This window comes from Asterias amurensis, chromosome 16 (genome assembly GCF_032118995.1).
Source record: "Asterias amurensis chromosome 16, ASM3211899v1".
Taxonomy (NCBI): Eukaryota; Metazoa; Echinodermata; class Asteroidea; order Forcipulatida; family Asteriidae; genus Asterias; species Asterias amurensis.
The window spans coordinates 15,556,044-15,578,218 of NC_092663.1; the positions used below are offsets into that span (position 1 = coordinate 15,556,044).

Genomic DNA, 22,175 nt, shown 5'->3' on the forward strand with positions numbered 1-22,175 from the left:
TTGGTAAATGTCAAAGACTAGCCTTCACAGTTGGTGTATCTCAACATATGCATAAAAAAACAAACCTGTAAAAATTTGAGCTCAGTCGGTCATCGAACTTGCGAGATAATAATGAAAGAAAAAAAACCTTGTCACACGAAGTTGTGTGTGTTTAGATGGTTGATTTCGAGACCTCAAGTTCTAAACCTGAGGTCTTGAAATCAAATTCGTTGAAAATTACTTCTTTCTCGAAAACTATGGCACATCAGACATGTCAGAGGGAGCCGTTTCACACGATGTTTTATACCATCAACCTCTCCCCATTACTCGTCACCAAGAAAGGTTTTATGCTAATAATTATTTTGAGTAATTACCAATAGTGTCCACTGCCTTCAAACCATTCTCTTCGCTCGAAACCACTCAACTTGTGATTTGTGCAGGCATGATAACCTTTCTACATAAGTCTGATTTCTGATATGTTGGCCCTAAAAGAAATCAGCGAAATTATTCAGTATCCTGAAAAATTTATAAAAGCCTACACCATATTTACAAAAGTCTGCCCTGGGACTTGATAAACGTTATTGGGCCCAATTTCTTAGAGCTGCTGAAGCAGAAACAATTGCTTAACAATTGTCTGCTAAGCAGAAATGAGCAGGATGCCAGTTACAAATTGTACATGTGACTTGTTAGTTTAGGTGGTAATCATATTCTGGTAAGCATAATTTTGTTATGCTTAGCAACTTTTATTAGAAGCTCTATGAAATGTTCCCCAAATCTTATTGGTTTCTTTGGTTTCCCCCTTCTTGTCCTACCCGATTCCTATCCAGAGAGCGCACTGTGACGTACAACCTTAACAAGCGCCACCCCTCGGACCACGTCAGCGGCTGTCTGACGTTCACCGTCGAGATCGAACAGGAGGACAGCCCCGAAGGTAAGTAGGATTCAAACTTAAGCTACAGAGGTCAAGGTTTGTCCCCTCAAAGCCTGCCTGGGATGTTGCAAATTTCAAAAGATTAATTTGTTTGCGGAATTTAACGCAGAAGTACGTGCTCTCTACAAAGTAATGTCTCTTTTTTCTTTTTTTTCGCAAAATGGAAATTGATTTGATTTTTCTGAAGGAAGAGGAAGGTTTGAAATATTTAACTAGATCATGTTCTAATACAAATATTTTGAATTAAACGGGATGTAAATTAATCTAGAATTGGCATGGATTGTGTGATTGCACTTGCAGTGATACTAATGAGTAGGGGGGTCTCTATGTGTTTAGGGGTAGATATTACGAAGAGTTAAGACTAGTTAAGACTAGTCTTATCTCAAAGTAAAGCTGGGTTAATACTTTCTGCGGATGCGAAGCGAATTTTGACATCACGTAGCTGTTTCCAGGGAATGTTTTGCAGGAATTGAACAAGTGATGCGAATTATTCGTTGCGAGTTTGTTATGTCAAAATTTGTATGGCAATCGCATTCGCAGGAGTATACACCAGGCTTTACTCGTCTTTAACTCGGGACCAGCCTTAAAGGAACACATTGCCTTGGATCGGTCGAGTTGGTCTTTGAAAATTGCTTGTAACCGTTTGTTATAAAATGCATATGATTAGAAAGAAATTTTAAAAGTAGAACATAATGATCCACACAAGTATCACTCGAAATTGCGTGGTTTTCCTTTTTACCTCGTCGACAAACACGGTGGGCCATAAATTTTTGACTTTTATAAATGGCCGACCGTGTTAGTTCGCAAAGTAAAAGGAAAACCACGCAATTTTGAGGCAAATGTGTGTGCATCATTTTATTCTACTTTTAAAACATCTTTCTAACCATATGCATTTTATAACAAACGGCTACAAACGCTTTTCAAAGACCAACTTGACCAATCCAAGGCAACGTGTTCCTTTAAGTTTTTAATAACTCTCAGGACTAGTCCTAAGTGAAGACCATCTTTTTGAAATCCACCACAGGAACTGTACATGTCCAGAGGGTAGGTGGGAATTCAATAATACTCTCTGTCTATAAATTAAACTATAAGACTCAGGTGCACAGGAACCTACTTGTAATCTTGGTATAAGCAGGAATTCATTAACTTCCTGACTTGAATGCGGTGTGTAGCAATAACTACTGTTGGGATGCCATCTTGTTCTCATTATGAGTTTTTTATTTTTTATTGTACATGTATATGCAGATGTATTTTCTTTTTTTATAACTTCTCTATATTTTTCTTGTTGCCCTCCCCATGAGTAGCCCTTTGTCCTTTGTTTCTGGGGCTGATTTTTCTTGTAGAAAAAAAAAAATAATAAAAATAAAAATGAAATAGCAATGAAACCATACCAGTTTTTTTTCTCCGAACCTCTGCTTAGGTTCTGTTTTCGGCTTTTGGCTTCCTTTAATGTTCGAAACACTGCCCAAAATGCAAAGTGCTCCAACATTGAGGAAGGAAGCCAGAGCCCCAACCGTGGTTTGAAGAACAAAAAAGCCATAGCTTGAACAAAATAAAGACTGGCCCCTTTTTCATTTATTAATTTTCAGTACTCTTCAATATGGTGGTTACATGGATTAAGACTAAAATGGTGTCTGTCTATTGCATAGAGTTATATATAAGAACTAAAGGGCGCACTGGTGATGCTTCTTGCACAAACGCGACTGGACCGCAAGGAGACATGCGTGCCATTCTGTAAGCGCGTTGATTTTGAAGTACACGTCGGAGTTTGTGTTTATTGAACTTTATGCGATGCTGTTTTGTCAACTTACAAAATGGCTGCCTGCTTGCATGCCGGGTCGCGTATTTGCCAGTGCGCCCTCTAGTTCTTATATATTACTCTATGGTCTATCGTAATGAAACCACGGTGTTGTTTGGACCTCAATTATTATAATTGCTGTAGAGGCAGTAGACAGCTGAATGTCAAACTGAAATTAGTTTTATCTGAATGATTGGTTGGTTAAACAATGAACACTTTAAATTCACTAGTGTCATTGTTTTTCTGCTGCCCTGTTACTGTAACAAAATGTTGTTGTCCCTGTAAACATTGTCCCGAAAACAACTTTGTTACAATCTCTATAAGAGATGTTAAATTTGCATCGGAATAAAGATTAATTTTTTTTTTTTTTTTTTACCCATACACCCATGTGTGTTAGCACTGTATACTCAGTACTTTCCCGAGTCCTGTGAAATAATATCACAGGCATGTTACTGGGGTGGGATTCGAACCCACAAACCTTGTTGTCTCTGTTTGCATGTATGCAAGAAGATGCAGAAAAACTTGCATAGGATCATCCAAGTTATGGCTTAGCAACGATGACATTACCTTTAAAAGGGATTGAAATAAACACATCCCGTGTCAATGTAAACAACTTTGTTGTCCCTGTAAGTAACTTTGTTGTCCCTGTTTGCCATATTGCACAAGAATATACAGACAAATCTCACACAGGTTTTTCCAAGTTATCGCTGATAATGTAGCAACGATGACATCATCTTAATGAGGGACTAAAACAAACACATCCCCTGCCGAGACCATGTCTAAATATACACTCATCGCCGCCCCCTTACGTAATACGACAACTGCCGGGGAAAATGTCAATTTCCATATTTCCTTTGAATGTAACCGAGGGACACTAAAATGGCCTTGAAGTGTGGTCTATGACAGAGCTGTTACATAACCTTTACTTATCATCGGTATGATCAGCTCTCCAGGAAATTAGTATTAATATTTATTGAAGTTATGTGATTACCTCGGTTGTTACTTTGTACGTACGTCGTAGAACAATTTGAAGAACAAATTCTTGTAAATTAAAGACACTGGATACTATTGGTAATTGTCAAACACCAGTCTTCTTACTTGGTGTATCTCAACATATGCATCAAATAACAAACCTGTGAAAATTTGAGCTTGATTGGTCGTCGGAGTCGCGAAATAACTATGAAAGAAAAAAACACCTTTGTCACACAAAGTTGTGTGCTTTTCCGATGCTTGATTTCGAGACCTCAAATTCTAAATCTGAGGTCTTGGAATCAAATTTGTGGAAAATTACTTCTTTCTCGAATACTACGTTAATTCAGAGGGAGCCGTTTCTTACAATGTTTTATACTATGAACCTCTCCCCATTACTCGGTACCAAGTAAGGTTAAATGCTGATAATTACTTTGAGTAATTACCAATAGTGTTTTTTTTTTTGTTTTTTTTGGGGGGTTGTTTTTTTTTTGGGGGGGGGGGGCTGTGTTTCTGTTACAAGTTTCAGATTTGGGTAGTTGGTAGTTTTTTTTATGCACAGGATTCAAAAGGGATTTGTATTAGCACAAGTCAAAAAGGGTAATATTGTTTTTGTGTTGTAGCTAAAGAGTTTGTTTGCAAAGCACTTTAGTTTTGGTGATGTTTCTCACATAATTTGATTGATATTAATTTTAAAATAATGTTCTTTCATTTCAGCAGATTCAGTCGTCAACGGAACCGCGGACCAACCTTTGGATCATGTGACACGCTCGGTATCTGTACCCGCCATGGCAACCCTACATGAGGACAGGTCTCTAGATGGTCCAGCCGTTTTACCTTGTGCCGTACAACATCTAAACTCCAATACTGTAGAGACCCCCACCCATGCCAAGGCAGATCGGACGATATCGGCACCTGCACAATATCACGGGGGAGTTTCACGAGGTGTTAAGGTCGTGGCTCCGGACACCCCGACCGAGGCTATATCAAACCCTATCTCCCAAGAGCAGCTTAGCCAAGCTGCACAAAGAACGAACACGCAGTCTATCGGGGAAATCCAGAGCATACAATGTTCTTATGTATTACCGGATAAAATGACGTCTAATGATAAGGGGAAAGGAGGGTCGGTGAGACGTACCTCGCCAAGCAGGCCGACAGAACTGCATATACCAGGTTCAAAGGCCACGAGTCTGCAACCAGATGTCGTGGCGCCAGCAGTTGCCACCCAGACTGCTCTCTCACCGGAATTCGGGAGTCGAAACGAAGGATTGACTATGAACGTCGCGGCAGCGTCGTCGTTGACGAGAGAGCGAACCCCAGACGTGGTGGAGGATACTATGTTTCAATTAACTTTGGATGATTCGGAGAATAGTTCTGAGTCCTCTGTCCGAACTGAGAGGAGATCTAACGTGGAGACGGTCTCAAGCCGTGGGAGAAGATCTGACTCAGCCGCCAGCCTCGGGACGTCCAGCAGGCCGTCGTCAATAGACATGAGTAGCTTTTCAGGACTGAAACGATTCTCAAATCAGCAGACCTCTGCTCTGAGTTCATCATTGCCTTCCAGACAAACCTCTACTCTTGCTGCGGATCGTCTTCTTAGCAATGAGAACCTTGTGGCGAGGGCGCTACTCAGCTCTTCACCCATGAGGATCCCACCCCTCTCTAACTCGCCGAGCGCATCTCCCACAGCCTCCCCCGCCAGCCGACGCAGAGACATCAGCGACATCTCACTCCAGAAGGAAATCGAGGAGGAGGTGAACAGACTACGGATGCGGTCGGGGACGTCAATGCCATCACGCGACCCGGAAACGCCGACAAATACTCCAATCGGTACCCCACTTATAGACGCTGACATGGTCGCACGCAGTGCACCAGATGATAGATTACCGGGGAAGCCATGCAAAGCAAGCGTCGCTCCAAGTAAAAAATTGCAAGTGGTTAAGCCCTCAACACGGCAGGTGGAACCGATCAATTCTTCAACGAGTTCGGAATCTGACCCTGGACCGAGGAATAATAACAACAGTCAGACTCAGCCAGTGAACAACGAGCCACAATCCCAAACAGCTGCCGTCCCCAATGTCATCAACCTGGCAAGCGAGGACGGTAGTAGTACCATTGAACCGCTAAGCGTAAACAATATACAGCATGCGGAGGCTGGTGGTGAATCGTCACCGGACGGTGCCGTTTCGCAGGGTACAAGTAACCGGTCCACAACGGAATCAGAGAGCTTCGAGTCGGGGACCAGTCAGTCTGTTGGGTCGGAATCGTCAGACCCCAAAGGGCTTGATGGGGAAGCTGGCCAGTCGGCCAAAGGGGGCGCTCATCCGAATGATAACGTATGGCAACGGAGGAAAAAATACAAGTCGTCGAGACCCAATCTTAGAGGTTAGTCAATTATAGCGTGATTTTAAATATGCCTGATTTTAAACTTAAAGGAACGTTACAGAATTGGTAAGAAACAAAATCGTGAAGGGCACAGATTTACATAAAACTTACACGGTCTAATGATGATGATAGTTGAAATTTTCCCTTGAAGAATTTCCGTATGAAATGTCATATTTGATGAGAAATAAATAATCTAACTTCGCATTTGGAGTTTATCACTCAGTGAGCGTTTTATTCATTTTTATTTTGGCATCGATGCAATGCAAAATTTGTAATCGTTTTGTTTTCTTTCGTTATTCTGTCGTGACCCAGATGGCCAATCGATCTCAAACTTCCACAGGTTTGTCAGTTTATGGTGGATTACCTAAAGTGCTTACACTGCCAGCAACTGCTTTGTTAGCAAAAACCAATTTTGTAATGTTCAGTTAAGACAGTTTCTTTACAAACTTAAGGATTCTACTTGGCCTTTATTATAACAGAAATATATATGAATGTAGGCAAATTTTTTATTAAGTGTCATGTTGTGTCCAAGCTATTCAAGTGCACTCGACTCAACCTCTAGGCCAGATTTGATAAAGCCTGTAATCACATAAACTTGCTTGAAGGCAGTTGACACTTAATTACTCAAAATATTATACGTAATTACTCAAAATATTTATTATCATAAAACCTTTCTTGATTACGAGTAATGGGGAGAGGTTGATAGTATAAAACATTGTGAGAAACAGCTCCCTCTGAAGTGCCGTAGTTTTCGAGAAAGACGTAATTTTCCACAAATTTGATTTCGAGACCTCAAGTTTAGAATTTGAGGTCTCAAAATCAAGCATCTGAAAGCACACAACTTTGTGTGACCAGGGTGTTTTTTTCTTTCGTTAATATCTCGCAACTACGACAACCGATTCAGCTCAAATTTTCACAGGTTTGCTATTTTATGCATATGTTGAGATACACCAAGTGAGAAGATTGGTCTTTGACAATTACCAATAGTGTCCACTGTCTTTAATAGCAAAGAATTTCTAATTTCTGCTCAACAGCCTTTTTTTAAACTGGGCCCTTTTGTTTATGATCAGCTGAGTGTGGGTTCAATTCCCGGCGGGCACTTCTGTCCATAAGCTCGACTCTTGACCATTAGCGTCCGAGACTCAAACCCTCACTCTACTGATCAGAAACACCATAGTTTGAGTCCAGTGCTCTTAACCACCCGGCCAGGACTTGCCACCTCAAAATATATTAATTTATGAATAATACCCACCTCTCCGTAGTTAATATCACCGGGGTAACGACCGATGGTACTGACCTAGATGCAGCGAGGACCCCAACCACACCCGTGCTTACACCACAACGAGTTACCTACCAACGCTATGAGTTACCAGCTGACGAGGAGCCACTACCTAACAGTAAGTCAAACAGGGAACCAATGAACTCTCAGAGGTACATTTTGGTCGTAACCAATAACTGTTTCGGTTGAACTGGCCATTGATTTAAGCCATTGGACACTTTCGGAACAGCAAAAAAAAAAAGTTCACAGATTTGCAAATAACCTACAAGGTTTACAGAAGGTTATGGTGAAAGACTTCTCTTGAAATATTATTCCATGATATACTTTACTTTTTGAGAAAACATTAAAACAATTATCTATTCTCGATATCGAGAATCACGGATTTATTTTAAACTCATGTCATGACACAGGGAGACGTGCAGAAACAAGGGTGGGTTTCCCCTTTATTTTCTCTCGACTCCGGTGACCGATTGAGTGTAAATTTTCACTGGTTTTTCTTTTATAATATAAGTTGTGATACACGAAGTGTGGGCCTTTGGACAATACTGTTTACCGAAAGTGTCCAATGGCTTTAATGATGCCCTGCTGTACATCGACAAGGCATAGACCAAGTTATTGTCAATCAGTTTGCGATACAAAACGCTGCACCAGATTTTTAGTGCAAGTTAAAAATAACTCGATGCCCACCGAAATCCCCCCAAATGACTCCCCAGCCGCAAGAAATCCCATGGGGGCCTCGGCCGAAAATGCATAGAAATCCATCGCAATTTACTCGCAATTTTATCGCAAGCTTAAATGTGACTGGGTAATGAGTGAGCAGAAGAATCTTGTATTTGATGCATCGAGAGCCAGTGTAGTGACTGGAGAAATGGAGTGATGTGTCTCGACGTTTGACTTGACATACCAGACGAGCTGCCGAGTTCTGAACACTGGCATTTGTTTGAATAATCTTCCAATCAAGGGAACTCGGCAAACTCCCACAAAGGGATATAAACACCAAGCTGGCAACAGCCAATTTCCTCATACAAACATTGGTTTAACGTCTATGATTTTGAATACACAAATCAAGAAATTGTGATTCAGTAACTAGACGACAATATTTATTATAGTCATTGTGAAATCAGCCGTTAGCTGGGAGATTCGAACCCACAACCTTGTGATTGCAAGTCCTGCAGTCTAACCACTTAACCACTTGACCATTTTTGTAATCTCATTCTGTTTGGATGCTTGGTGGTAGTTTTGGGTTCTACATGCCACATCTAAACAAAGTACACAAATGAACAGAACAGTGGGATAGTGTATTTGAATTTGTTGTTTTTCCACACAGATTGGGAGGCCCGAATTGACCAGTACGGTCGCGTGTTCTACATCAACCACGTCCAGCGAACCACGACGTGGACTAAACCGAAAATCAGCCACGCTACTCAGCAAGAGCATCACGAGAGAGATTCCCAACAGAGCAGACAACAACTGGATCGAAGGTTAGTGCACCCAGCTTTAAAAGTATACCTTTGGTTTTTGGATTGTTTTTAAAATCTTTATAAACCAAAAGTTTTTATTGCCAGTAATTTTAAGAGTAAACACCAAATGTATACCTTCCCTTTTAAAACGAAATCCAAAAATAAATATTTAAAAAAATGGGGGTTCCTGTCAGCCGCGTGTTATATTTTGTTTTGCAAACTATGGGTATGTTTTATGCGCTCGCATTCATCATGAGTGTTTTTCTGACAAACATGACCGATAGAGACCCCGTGTTTTATACACTGCATTTTCTCATCATTTTGCTTGCAAAATGATTAACAATTTTCTCTCTATATCAAGCTTGATACCAGTGAAAGCAAATCCGTGTGAAATGTTTTTGATCTGGGACAAAAATATAACTAAAATTCTGCCAAACAGTATCCGTTTTCTACGACGTGTATAAGCTCCCGTATCCGTTGCTAACGTGTGTGCAAAATACGATAGTCGCTGATACGCGTCACGTGAACACACAAAGTGTCGACGTATCGGTATCTGTATGTGAAAACCTCTCTACCAGCAACCTTGCTCGATGATGTAAAGTTTTCTATAAATTGTTTTTATGAACAGGTATCAGAGTATACATAGAACGCTTCAGAGGCAGGACCATGTGGCAGAAGAAAGCTCATCCGCATCAAGTAAGACATTAAGAACATTATATGTGAAGTTCAGGTACTAGACTTGACAAAGGCGTACTGGTTCCAATGTAAGAAAATTAGTATGGTATCCTTTGCTTGTATTTGTAAAACTTGTACCACTGTTACAGTTGTAGTCAGGGAATAAGACCAATAAGGTTCACTTGCACCTGTATTTTTAGACCTTTCTATTTTTGATGAACAAACCGTGTTAATAAAACATTCAATAGTTATAACAGATGTTGTGTCCAAAATCAACATTTTTTTGCAACTTTTAATTAAAAGAAAACACACCCCCTGATTGATTGCTTTGTTTTCTAACAAATTCAACACTAATTTTGAATGTTTATGTAACATTGTTACCAACCTTTGCTATCTGCTTTTTTTTGTTTGCACTTGTGGCTTTCCTCAGTTTTCCAACCTTGGTTGGCAAAAACTCGGACTGTGATGCTGCGACAGAATGGTCTACTGGTTGAAAATTTCCTACTAAGGCCACTTTCAGAGAACTGCTAACAATGCTTTTAGAAATAGATAACCAGCCTTAATGCCATGTGATTATGTATATCCTGTAACTACCTCAACAAAGTTTGCTTAGCAGAAATTTATCCAAAGCCCCCCCTCAATTAAATGTAATTATTTTGTATTTCATGTTATCAGCGTCAACAGACAGTATTGCTGAGATTCAGACCCCACGAGGGCGCCATTCATTCCTAGAAGCACCGGCAGTCAAGTTCATCACCAGACCGGATTTCTTCACCATCCTCCATTCCAACGCAGTAAGTACTTCCAGTGTATCATTGGTTAATTCTATCAGTGCGAAGGTCGCACATGTACAATCTATTAAATAGATCGCCCCAAAATAGCTTTATATATTTCAAAAGTACCATTATCGCACATGTACAATCTTTTTTATGTACTCCAAAAGTTTCATCAATCGTACATGTACGACCCATTATTACGAGCGAATATTATCACTGAAGAAAAACTATTGACTTTGGGATGTACCAAGGCATCACAAATCGGCATGATACATTTTTTTGGTGAAAAATCAGCAATTGGTACCTTGATTATTTCTTGCTTAGCCAAAACATTTTGCTTAGCACAATTTTCTGCTTAACACCTTCATGAAACTTGGGCCTACTTCTCAACTTTTCACCAGGACTGAAACTTGACCTCTTATATGACCTGCCATGACCCCAATCTGACCTCTTCTAATCTTTTTGATTGCAGGAAGCCAAACAGATGTTCCAGCGTAACTCCTCTGTCAAACACATGGTCAATCGAATCCGTAGGGACCCTGGTAAATTCTCGGACTACCAGCACAATCGTGACTTGGTGGCATTACTCAATCTCTATGTTGATCACCAAGCCGAGTTGCCAGGGGGATGGGAGTCCAAACAAGACAAATCTGCAAAGGTGAGGTCGAAGGTTAATTGAACCTTTTCATAGTGTCCCCGGTGGGATTCGAAGTGGGGTCCTAAAGGTAGAAGGAAAGGAAAAAAAACCACTACCCAAACCCAACACCCAGGTGTTGCATGGATGTTGTTATTTTTTTTTTAAGGGGTTGGGGCGTGTGGCTGTGTTCAAGTCATAATTCTCATATCTGAATAAAGAATGTAGTTTTTAAAACAAATTGTTTTTGAATTTTGTTATTATGTATTGTTTGTACAGCGCATTGAGAGGTTTTCCGATCTGAAATGGGCTCTACAGTATAGACGATGTGACCTCTGACGTCACTTGAAAACCATAACACGATTCGCGCATACCACCGGGCAAAACCTTTGTGTTTTGGCAGCCAGCTAGAAAGTGTATGCAATCTTACCATGACTATGCGTATTTTTGCCCTGCGAAACATGACGTACACAGTGTTTGTCAACAGAGGGCGGTTTGAATGTAAACATAGGTCACATCGTCTATAACAATGTCTTATTAATATTATTGTATTTTTTGTGCATCTTTTCAGGTATTCTTCGTTGACCACACCTCCCACAGCACCACGTTCATTGACCCACGTCTTCCAGTAGAGGTGACTGACCCCACAGTGAGTCTGTTGCAAGTCCCTACGAGGGGGCGGATGCGTAGCCGCAGTGAAGGAGAGGGCTTACTGGATGGCGTCCATGAAAATGACTTTGGTGCCGTAAGTTTTTTTTTTTTTTTTTTTTTTTTCCCTCATAAATAAAAGAGATATGAATAATAGCCTCCCAGACACAGACAAGTTTGGTAAGTTTTATGATTTCTTAAAGTCTAGGTCAGATTGCAAAGAGCTGCTTTTTGCAGGAAATGTCTTTGCTAGGGTTTTAGAAATTGTCAAAACTTGTTATCTCTCTTCAAAACAAGTCCAGTCAAGTTACAACAATTTTGCACAAAGAACTTTCATGTGAAATGCAATTTTTGTTTTTGCAAAATCAAGATACATTTTTTTGTTTAATCAAGATACAACATTTTTGAAAAATCAGGATACAGCATTATGCAAAATCAAGATGCAGCGTTTTTTTTGCAAAATCAAGATACATTTCACTGATGCGTCGCTATTAGGTTGTGTGATTTAAAGTAATGACTTGTGATTTTAATTCCAGGGGGCGACAGCGGGACACGGCAAGAACAAATCAGGTCCACCTATTCAACCCAGACCCAAGGAGACTCTGAGACCTGACCCAGCCAAAGGCAAAGATGACGCAGTTCCACTTGGTAGGAACTTTCCCTCTTTGGCGTGATTTCAAACTTTCCTTTCGACACTCGTATCCCCTGGTTGTATACATGTAGATCATAGATTCATTCTGTTAACCAGGCATTTATGAATGGGAATAAAAGAGAGGTGATTCAGTCTTGAATTTTGTATAAAAACCATGCAATAAAGGACCTTTTGATAAAGGACCTCGCCTTTGGCTTGGTCCTCTATCGCACCTCAAGACCTTGTTCCACTTTTTTATTCCCTTTTTCGATCCTAGGTGGATAGTCAAACCATGGTCCAATAGAGGTAAAAGGCAAAGAAGAAAAAACGCTGAGCCAACCTAATTTATTTTGGGGAACACGTTTCTACCATGACACGCCACAATTTTCATTCTCTCAGGGATAAGATAGTTCAGACTTTTATCTGAATTCAGACTATCTTGGTAATCAAGACGCCGTATTATTTTCAAAAGCTCATTGGAATCTATCATTTCTGTGGTTATAAAAAGGTGGAAATTCTATCATTTCAATGTATATCCATAGGGAGACTGGCCCTGTCTTTATCCGCAAGGAAAAAGACAGGTCCCTGCCGCTAGATCCAGTGATTCCATTGGATACAATAGTATGATAAACGTGGAGTGACATAGATGCCCAGACAGTCACTGCTGTTCTGCTGCAATAAAATTTGACTCTGATCTCTATGTGAAATTAATGAGGTCAAAGGTTAAACCACAAGCCAGTTTTTGATGCAGGTCTCTGGTGTTATAATTCACGAGCCTCGAAGTGTGACGTCAGATGTTCAGGCTAATCCATAGGGAGACCGCCAATATAGGGCTAGATAGCTCAGTTGGTAGAGCGCCGGGACATTATTCCGGAGGTCATTTCTTCGCATCCCACTCTGGTCAACTCTTTGTTCAACCCCACAAATCATTCGATGTACCTACTAAGATCTGGATCAAAGTTCCAGACTTTTTTTTTGTCAGCAGTGACTCTCATCTTTGTTTAACACACATATAGAAAAATCCTCCCTCATCTTTCATCATCTTCTGGTCTTTCTTATAGCATACAATGAGAAGGTAGTTGCGTTCTTGAGACAACCCAACATCATCGACATCTTGAAGGAAAGGCAGGAGGACCTCAGCACAAACACCAAACTCAGGTGCGAACAAAAAACGTTGTAACTGATGTTCCCTCCAAGACTGGTTTTGGTACAGACGTGTCAATCTCAAATGCACAAAACACAATGTCCACAGATTAACATTGAACTTACACAGTTTGAAGATAATGGTGGTAGAAAGTTTCCCTTAAAATATGACTTGCTGAGGTGCTGTAGTTTTTGAGAAATGAGTAAAAAAAATGTCACAAAAATTATTTTAGCATTTACAACGTATTTACCAGTATTGGTATTTAAATACCAAAACTAGTGAAAACGTTGTACATGCTAAAATAATTTCCGTCTCGTTATTCTTGTGACATTGTTTTACTCATTTTTGTAATGTAAATCTGTGGACATTGTGTTTTGTGTCCCGCAAAAAGTACCATACCCAAACCCTTTAAAGGATTTGGGTACTTTTTGTTACACAAAACACAATGTCCACAGATTTACATTAAACTTACACCATTTGAAGATAGTGATAGTAGAAAGCGTACCTTAAAATATTAGTTGCTGAGGTGCTGTAGTTTTTGAGAAATGAGTAAAACAATGTCATGAAAATACGTTTTTACATGCTAAAATAATTTCCGTCTCATGATCACTGAGACGAAAATTATTTTCATGACATTGTTTTACTCATTTCTCAAAAACTACAGCACCTCAGCAACTAATATTTTAAGGTACGCTTTCTACTATCATTATCTTCAAATGGTGTAAGTTTAATGTAAATCTGTGGACATTGTGTTTTTTGTCCTACAAAAAGTACATAGACTCTTTAGACCAAAAACATTTTAGCTCCAGATTGTCAATCAGTTAGCAGACTCTTTCTTGAAATATTAAGCCTACATTAAGCCTACATTAAGCCTACATTAACATTAAACATTAAGTGTTTTGTGTAACAAAAAGTAACCCTTTAAAGGATTTGGGTACTTTTTGTTACACAAAACACAATGTCCACAGATTTACATTAAACTTACACCATTTGAAGATAATGATAGTAGAAAGCGTACCTTAAAATATTAGTTGCTGAGGTGCTGTAGTTTTTGAGAAATGAGTAAAACAATGTCATGAAAATACGTTTTTACATGCTAAAATAATTTCCGTCTCATGATCACTGAGACGAAAATTATTTTCATGACATTGTTTACTCATTTCTCAAAAAGTACAGCACCTCAGCAACTAATATTTTCAGGGAACCTTTCTACAATCATTATCTTCCAACGGTGTAAGTTTAATGTAAATCTGTAGACAATGTGTTTTTTGTCCTACAAAAGTACATAGACCCTTTAGACCAAAAACATTTTAGCTCCAGATTGTCAATCAGTTAGCAGACTCTTTCTTGAAACATTTAGCCTTCTAGAAAGACTCTGCTGGGGTTGAGACGTAAGGCCAATAATTATTTTCTTGCATTTATATCTTAGTCTCAGTGATCATGTCTCGTCTCAGTGATCATGAGACAACAATTATTTTAGCATGTAAAAACGTATTTTCATAAGATTGTTTTACTAATTTCTCAAACAGCACCTCAGCAACTATTATTTTAAGGTATGCTTTCTACTATCATTATCTTCAAACGGTGTAAGTTTAATGTAAATCTGTGGACGTTAAGTTTTGTGTTACAAAAAGTATGCAAACCCTTTAATTAAATTGGTTAATTTATTTATTTTTAGGGATAAAATCCATCTGATCAGACAAGAAGGCATCTCTGCTCTGCAAAGATTAAGCAACGACGTGGAACTAATCATGCTGTTAAGGTATCGTTGAAACTCCTTCAGTCATTGTATTGTTTGACATATTTTCTGGTTGATTATTTACAATTTTATTGTAGCCTTAGCTCCTTTTTGTATTGACCCAATTCATCATCAGAATAATCTTTGATGCGCCATTTTGGTGGTCAATGTCACTGTGCGTTATTCAGCGAAGTGCGCATTTTAAGCATTGCCGCATTTACACGTATACCTATTGACCACCAAAATGGTGAGAGCGTGACACAGTCGCTGCGTGTGACGTGCGTGCAAGGGGTCAATCGTAAGGTTTGTACATGTAGTGTAAAAACCTTTAAAAAGAGTTGTAACATTACCAGTTCTTTTAAGAACCACTAGTGGGGGTGTCGTGGCCGAGCGTTAAAGAGGACCTAACTCAAGCTCTGGTGTTTCTGTTCAGCAGAGTGTGGGTTCGAATCCCGGTCGTGACACGTGTGTCCTTGAGCAAGACACTTAACTATAAGAATCTCTCCACCCAGGGGTAAATGGGTACCTGTGAGGGCAGAGTTGGTTCTTGTGATTGATTAGCTTAGTGCGCTACATATTTGGCGGAAACCTTACACGATTCTCCACCATGCAAGATTTTAACTCCTCTTAATATCTTCTTGTAGTTTGTTTGAAGATGATGTGATGAGCTACACACCCACCATGGCCCAGGCTTCCTCCCAGCTAAGATCTTCACTGGCTAATATCTCGCCACACAACACCCCTCAGCCTTCCCCTCATTCCTCACCAGGTAAATACAACATTGTGCTCTATATTGTGAAAGTTTGTAATACTTTTGGTAAACAGTATTGTGCAAAGGCCCACACTTCGTGTATCACAACTTATATATAAAGTAACAAACCTGTTAAAATTTAGGCTCAATCGGTCATCAGAGTCGGGAGAAAATAACGGGAAAACTCACTCTTGTTTTTGCACGTTTCGCCGTGTCATGCCATGTGTTTACTATAAATCCGTAGTTCTCGATGTCGAGAATTGATAATTGTTTCAATGTTTTCTCAAAAAGTAAAGCATTTCATGGAATAATATTTCAAGAGAAGTTTTACCATTACCTTCTGTAAACCCTGTATGTTATTTGTAAATCTGTGAACTTTTTTTTTTTTTTTTCTGTTCCGAAAGTGTATAATGGCTTTAAACAGTAGGAGGGTTAGGTGTAGGATTTGTTTATATATAGATTTACAGTCTCGTTTGTTCATCTTCTAAATCATTTCTGAAATCTGAAAATCACTCGTGAAGGCGACTAAATTTTTCGACGAAACTTTCGACCAGGCAACTTCCAGCAACGATGAGTTGTTGGGCACAAAAACTGCTTAGCACAAACAAAACTTGCTCAGTAGATACAAAAATTGCTGAACAGCTCCAAGAAATTCTGCCCAGTATATAGATTTCAATGTTAGAAGGATGACCTTACTATTATTGACTTTGATACCTATGGTTTTGGATCAATTTTTGTCTTGAAGGTATTTTCGTTTTTTTCGTCCCCTTTTATTTGAACAGTAGTTGGTAGAGCTAATGCCAGGGCACCTGCACCGTACCGCCGAGATTTTGACGCGAAGCTCCGTGGTTTCTACAGGAAGATGGAGGCGAAGGGCTACGGTCAAGGACCTACAAAGTTAAAGTATGAACTTTTGAATTATAATATAATTATAATATGAGGTGACATGGCCGAGTTGTTTAGAGCATCAAATTCAAGTTCTGGTAGTCATTGGGGTGTGGGTTCGAATCCCAGACAAGACATTTGTGTTCTTTACTGTAATTATGTCTCACAGGGGTGCTATATACTCGCCAGGGAGCTGAGAAAGATTAAAGGAATGTTATTCGCCCAATGACCAGGGCACTAATGTAAAGTGCATTGATGCATTGTTGTAAAATGTGTTTTATAAGAACTGGTTATATAGATTTGTTTTTGTCAAGTATCGGCACCACCGAACAAAGATATTGACTAAGAGATCACCAATATATGGACGGATAGCTCAGTTTGTAGTCCGAGGTCGAAGGTTCAAGTCCCACTCAAGTAAATATTTCTTTGCTCAAACCCCAAAATATTATTATTAAAAGATGTGTTTGACATGGTGTCACTGCAAACATAAGGAATGCTTCTTTTGTTTCTTACTTTCTTCAGGTTGACCATAAGACGCGATCACCTTCTTGAAGATGCGTTTGGGAAGATCATGGCCATCAGCCGAAAAGACATCCAGAAATGTAAATTATTCATCAGCTTCCCCGGAGAGGAAGGGTAAGTACATCTTAGCTTTTTATTTTTCTGATTCAAGTTTACATTAGATATTTTATTTCAAAACTCTGCTCAAGAGAAACGAGTCCTACCCAGCGGTCTCCCTTAAAGACAGTGGACACTTTTGGTAATTGTCCAAGACAAGTATTTTTCTTTGGTGTATCTCAATAGATGCACAAAATAACAAAAGTATGAAAATTTGAGCTCAATTGGTCGTCAAAGTTGCGAGATAATAATGGAAGAAAAAAACACCCTTGTCACACCTAGTTGTGTGCTTTCAGATGCTTGTTGTGACCTAAAAATCTAATTTTGAGGTCTTGAAATCTAATTTGTGGAAAATTACTTCGTTCTCAAAAACTACGTTACTTCAGAGGGAGCCATTTCTCACAATGTTTTATACTATCAACAGCTCTCCACTGCTCAGTACCAAGTACTTGTGATGATAAGAATTATTTTGAGTAATCACCAATAGTGCCTTTAATCGTTCTAATTTTCTTGTTTGTGGACAGTCTTGATTATGGAGGACCATCTCGTGAATTCTTCTTCCTCTTATCAAGGGAACTCTTCAATCCTTACTATGGGTTGTTTGAGTATTCGGCCATGGACACTTACACCGTTCAGATCAGCCCCATGTCAGCATTCGTCGATAACTACCTAGATTGGTAAGAGCTAAGAATTCATTATTTTATTAAATTATTAGAAGAGAAAGTAAGCACTTAAACAATTATGCTGCTTAACAGCTTGATAAAAGCAGTCTGTACAACTGCTGAAGAAGACGGTTGTTGTGTATCAGAGTGTTTTATGCAGACCTTTTGGGGGAATTTTACAAATCAAATAAAGAATTGATTACAAAATCCTACCGTTGACTTAAAAAGCAAGCACTTCATTGTCTAGCCCCAGTGTATAAGAGACATGTTGTTTACCTATACCATCCTTTGTTCAATCTGAGATCATCAAACAAACTACTGTTGATCATTCCTAGACCCCATTCTTCATCAGGTGATAGAAGTTTTGTTTCATACACACCAAGGCTATGGAATGTAATCAACTCCATACACTTAACTCCTTACAGAGCTTCAAAAGTTTAAGACTGTGCCTACATTTAGTCCATTGGACTTGTCATTTCCACATGAAGTTCTGTAAACTCTTATTTCTTAAATTTGTCCTTCTTGGAATAGACCGTATTGAATATGACGTCACTGTTCAATATCTGCCCTACGAGATGGTGTCTGCAAACGTTTGCGTGTGTGTGCGCGTGCTTGTGCCGTAGAAATCAAACCGGCAATGCTGCGTGTTTTTTTTTATGTACGTGTTTGGACGCGCATACGGTTTGCCCTACAAGATGGCGACTTTCATAGCAACAATGGGGTTATTCAATACGGTCTATAGGAGACAAGAATGATGGCTCTACAAATGCCTGATGATGGATGGATTTTACCTGGGAGTTTCTTGTTTTCTTACCCTGTTCAGGTTCCGTTTCTGTGGTCGTGTCATCGGTCTTGCCATCATCCATCACTTCCTTCTAGATGCCTTCTTCACGAGACCCTTCTACAAAGCTCTCCTCCGCTCCTCAAGTCACTTGTCTGATCTTGAATCTCTAGACAGTGAGTTCTATCAGAGCTTACTCTGGACTAAAGAGAACGACATCACGGATGTTTTGGATTTGACGTTCACTGTAGATGAGGAAACGTTCGGCCAGGTATTGGTTTATAAATATGTTTATTATTTATATAATTTAAAACGTTACTTTGCGTAAGAGCTTGTTGCTGCTGTACACTCAAGGTTTATTGTTAGTTCACTGTTTTATTGGATTTTGACAATAATGTTGACATATTATTCTGACATTAATTCATGACCATAAAAGCATACTTAGAAAGGAGCACTTGAAAGCGATTTATGGGTAAAACACGAAATAAATATTCTTTATCCCCGATGCAAATTTAGCATCTATTACACTTGAAATCTGGGGCATCTGAAAGCAAAAAGTTCTTTGCAGCAACAGGTGTTGTTTTCTTCCAACTTCAACGACCGTTTGAGCCCAAATTTTCACTGATTTGTTGGTTTACCCCTATGTTTAGGCTTACCAAGTGAGAAAACTTGTCTTTTACAATTACTAAAAGTATACCCTGCCTTTAAAAAAGTTGTTTTATTTAATGAGGAAACATTCATGTAAGACATGGTGTTTATGATTTGTCTGCAGTTGGTTGAGAAAGAACTGAAACCAAATGGCAAGAACATTCAGGTGACTGAGAAGAACAAAAAGGAGTACATCGAGAGGATGGTCAAGTGGAGAATTGAACGAGGAGTGATGGAACAGACTGAGAGTCTTGTAAGAGGGTTCTATGAGGTAAGAAATTGTGGTCTTTGAGGGGTCATAGAGGGGCGGTATCTAAGAGTAAGATGGGAATGTGAAAGAGGAGTGATGGAACAGACAGAGAGTCTTGTAAGAGGGTTCTATGAGGTAAGAAATGGTGGTCTTCGAGGGGTCATAGAAGGGCGGTATCTAAGAGTAAGATGTGAAATTATTTGGGAATGTGAAAGAGGAGTGATGGAACAGACAGATAGTCTTGTAAGAGGGTTCTATTCAGCAAGAAATGGGCGTCTCGGAGGGGTCACATAGGGGTGATATCTAAGAGTAAGATGTGAAGTTATTTGGGAATGTGAAAGAGGAGTGATGGTGGAAATGGGATGGTCTGGGTTGAATTGGTGGGTTCGGGCTTAGATGGGTGGGTTCAGTTTGGATGGGTGGATTCGAGATTGGATGGTTGGGTCCGGGCTTGAATGGGTGGTAAGGGATGGAATGATTGGATTCGGGCTTGGTCCCAAAAAATTGGCAAATTGCCAAAACAAGAACTACAATTCATCATTCTTATTTGACTGACATGTCATACAGGTCGTAGATACAAGGTTAATCTCTGTGTTTGATGCTCGGGAACTGGAGCTGGTCATCGCTGGTACGGCTGAGATTGACATCCATGACTGGCGGAAAAATACTGAATATAGAGGAGGTAAGGTACCATGTTTCTTCATCTACAGTCATTTCTTTTTTTTAACGGAAGCAGTCGGTGTGTTTTTGTGTCTGTTTTTTTCTTCTAAGCACAAAATTCAAGTGGTTAGGAGTGTCTTGTCTTTCTTCTCTTAGTATTTAAAACAAAGAAAACCTCTTTCCTTTTTGCCGGGAACTCCTTGAGTCGGGCTATGTCCCGTAGCCTTAGATCTCAAGGGTCATTCTCAAGATCCTTGTTGTTCCCAAAAACATTGCCTTTTGTAACAGATCTATATTATTGTCTTGTATCTTGGCCGAATAAGTAATAATAATAATAATAATTTCATCTAGATGTTTCCTGAGTGCTTTCGGAAGGGTGCCAAGTGCTCCAACCACCAAATCTTACAAAGTTCCGAGCCGTCGATTTCACCAAACTCTTCCTAACTTAGGATAAACCTTAGGACTTAATACGAGTTCAGTTCCATATCCGCATTTAAACCCATCCTGAGTTAGGACGGGTTACTCATCCTAACTCTAGATAGGACTAATCCTAGCGTTTTGTGAAATCGGCCGCTGGTCAGTTCTCGGTACATTTTTAATATTACTTTTATTATTATTAACTACCCCCAATAGGGTACCAAGATAAACACCACGTCATCAACTGGTTCTGGACGGCTGTAGAGTGCTTCGACAATGAGAGACGACTTCGTCTTCTGCAGTTTGTGACCGGCACATCAAGTATTCCTTATGAGGGCTTCGCAGCACTGAGGGGAAGCAACGGTCCACGTAAATTCTGTATCGAGAAATGGGGCAAAGTAACCAGTTTACCACGGTGAGTGTCCACACCAAAGTGCTGTGTCGTGGCCGAGCGATCTAGTTCACCGGACCCAAGCTCTGGTGTTTCTGTTCAGCAGAGTGTGGGTTTGAATTTGGGGCCGAGACACTTGACACTTGACACCATTATTGCTGCATCCTTTGAATGGGACGTAAAGCCATGCACGTAAAAGAACCCAGTAAACTTATTGAAAAGAAAAGGGGTCTGTTGGGGTGTTATAAAACGAATGCTGACTTCTTTTACTGCGCTTCGGGAAAGTAGAATGCTCTGGGGATCTAGTTTTAACTAGAGCACTCGAAGCAGTCAATATTTGTATGCTATTAAAGGAAGAATAAAGGTTTCATTCCTACAAAATAGTGGCTACTGACTGACAGGCATTTTCCTGCCTGGTTTAAACAAGGAGTTGAACAACAAATCACATTTTTTAAATGTAGTTTTGGCGTGTTGTGCATTATTGTAATAAGGTTTCTGTGACTTTCCTCTTTTCTTGTAGGGCTCATACATGTTTCAATCGTCTTGATCTTCCATCCTACTCGTCCTATGCAATGCTACTGGAAAAGCTTGTGATTGCCGTAGAAGAAACAAGTACCTTTGGAATTGACTAGATGCTGCACGCCCCAAAATGCCACATTTTGAACAAATCCCCTCAGAATACATGTTGAAGATACAGGGTACAGTTTCATAAAACTGGGCCCAATTTCACAGAGCTGCGCTTCCAAAGTAGCTTAGCACCACAAAAAATGCTTAGCAGAAAATGTTAAGCATTATCTGCTTAAGCAGCTCTATGAAATTTGACCCAACAAATGATCAGAACAATATATTGCTTAGCACATAAAAATCTTACCCAGCGGAAACAGTTTACCAGGTAAAATACCATGTAATGTGTATAGGTTTTGACTGGTTCCCTGCTCGTTTTTGGTTAGTAGGAGAAAGTACAAACTTCTGCTCAATGGCTTTATGAAACTGGACCCCGTTTTTCCACTGTTGTTAAAGGAACACGTTGCCTTGGATAGGACGAGTTGGTCTATGAAAAGCGTT

General features: G+C 39.7%; 1 protein-coding gene across 4 annotated transcripts in view; it reads left to right on the plus strand.

Moving 5' to 3' along the window:
• The window catches only part of LOC139948834 (E3 ubiquitin-protein ligase HECW2-like), a 92,760-nt gene extending 70,585 nt beyond the window's left edge, over positions 1-22,175 (plus strand). For 2 of the 4 annotated variants that reach the window (XM_071947174.1, XM_071947173.1), the window contains exons 7-26: positions 807-910; positions 4,395-6,062; positions 7,325-7,459; positions 8,669-8,822; positions 9,430-9,497; positions 10,152-10,270; positions 10,725-10,910; positions 11,458-11,631; positions 12,071-12,182; positions 13,227-13,323; positions 14,988-15,071; positions 15,692-15,816; positions 16,581-16,701; positions 17,206-17,319; positions 17,826-17,978; positions 18,787-19,015; positions 19,517-19,663; positions 20,210-20,324; positions 20,936-21,134; positions 21,631-22,175. In XM_071947174.1, coding sequence (XP_071803275.1) covers positions 807-910; positions 4,395-6,062; positions 7,325-7,459; positions 8,669-8,822; positions 9,430-9,497; positions 10,152-10,270; positions 10,725-10,910; positions 11,458-11,631; positions 12,071-12,182; positions 13,227-13,323; positions 14,988-15,071; positions 15,692-15,816; positions 16,581-16,701; positions 17,206-17,319; positions 17,826-17,978; positions 18,787-19,015; positions 19,517-19,663; positions 20,210-20,324; positions 20,936-21,134; positions 21,631-21,742 — 4,216 coding nt within the window. In that variant the 3' untranslated portion in view covers positions 21,743-22,175. The remainder of the gene's footprint in view (positions 1-806; positions 911-4,394; positions 6,063-7,324; positions 7,460-8,668; positions 8,823-9,429; positions 9,498-10,151; positions 10,271-10,724; positions 10,911-11,457; positions 11,632-12,070; positions 12,183-13,226; positions 13,324-14,987; positions 15,072-15,691; positions 15,817-16,580; positions 16,702-17,205; positions 17,320-17,825; positions 17,979-18,786; positions 19,016-19,516; positions 19,664-20,209; positions 20,325-20,935; positions 21,135-21,630) is intronic. The other 2 variants (XM_071947176.1, XM_071947175.1) reach the window with 2 other exon arrangements.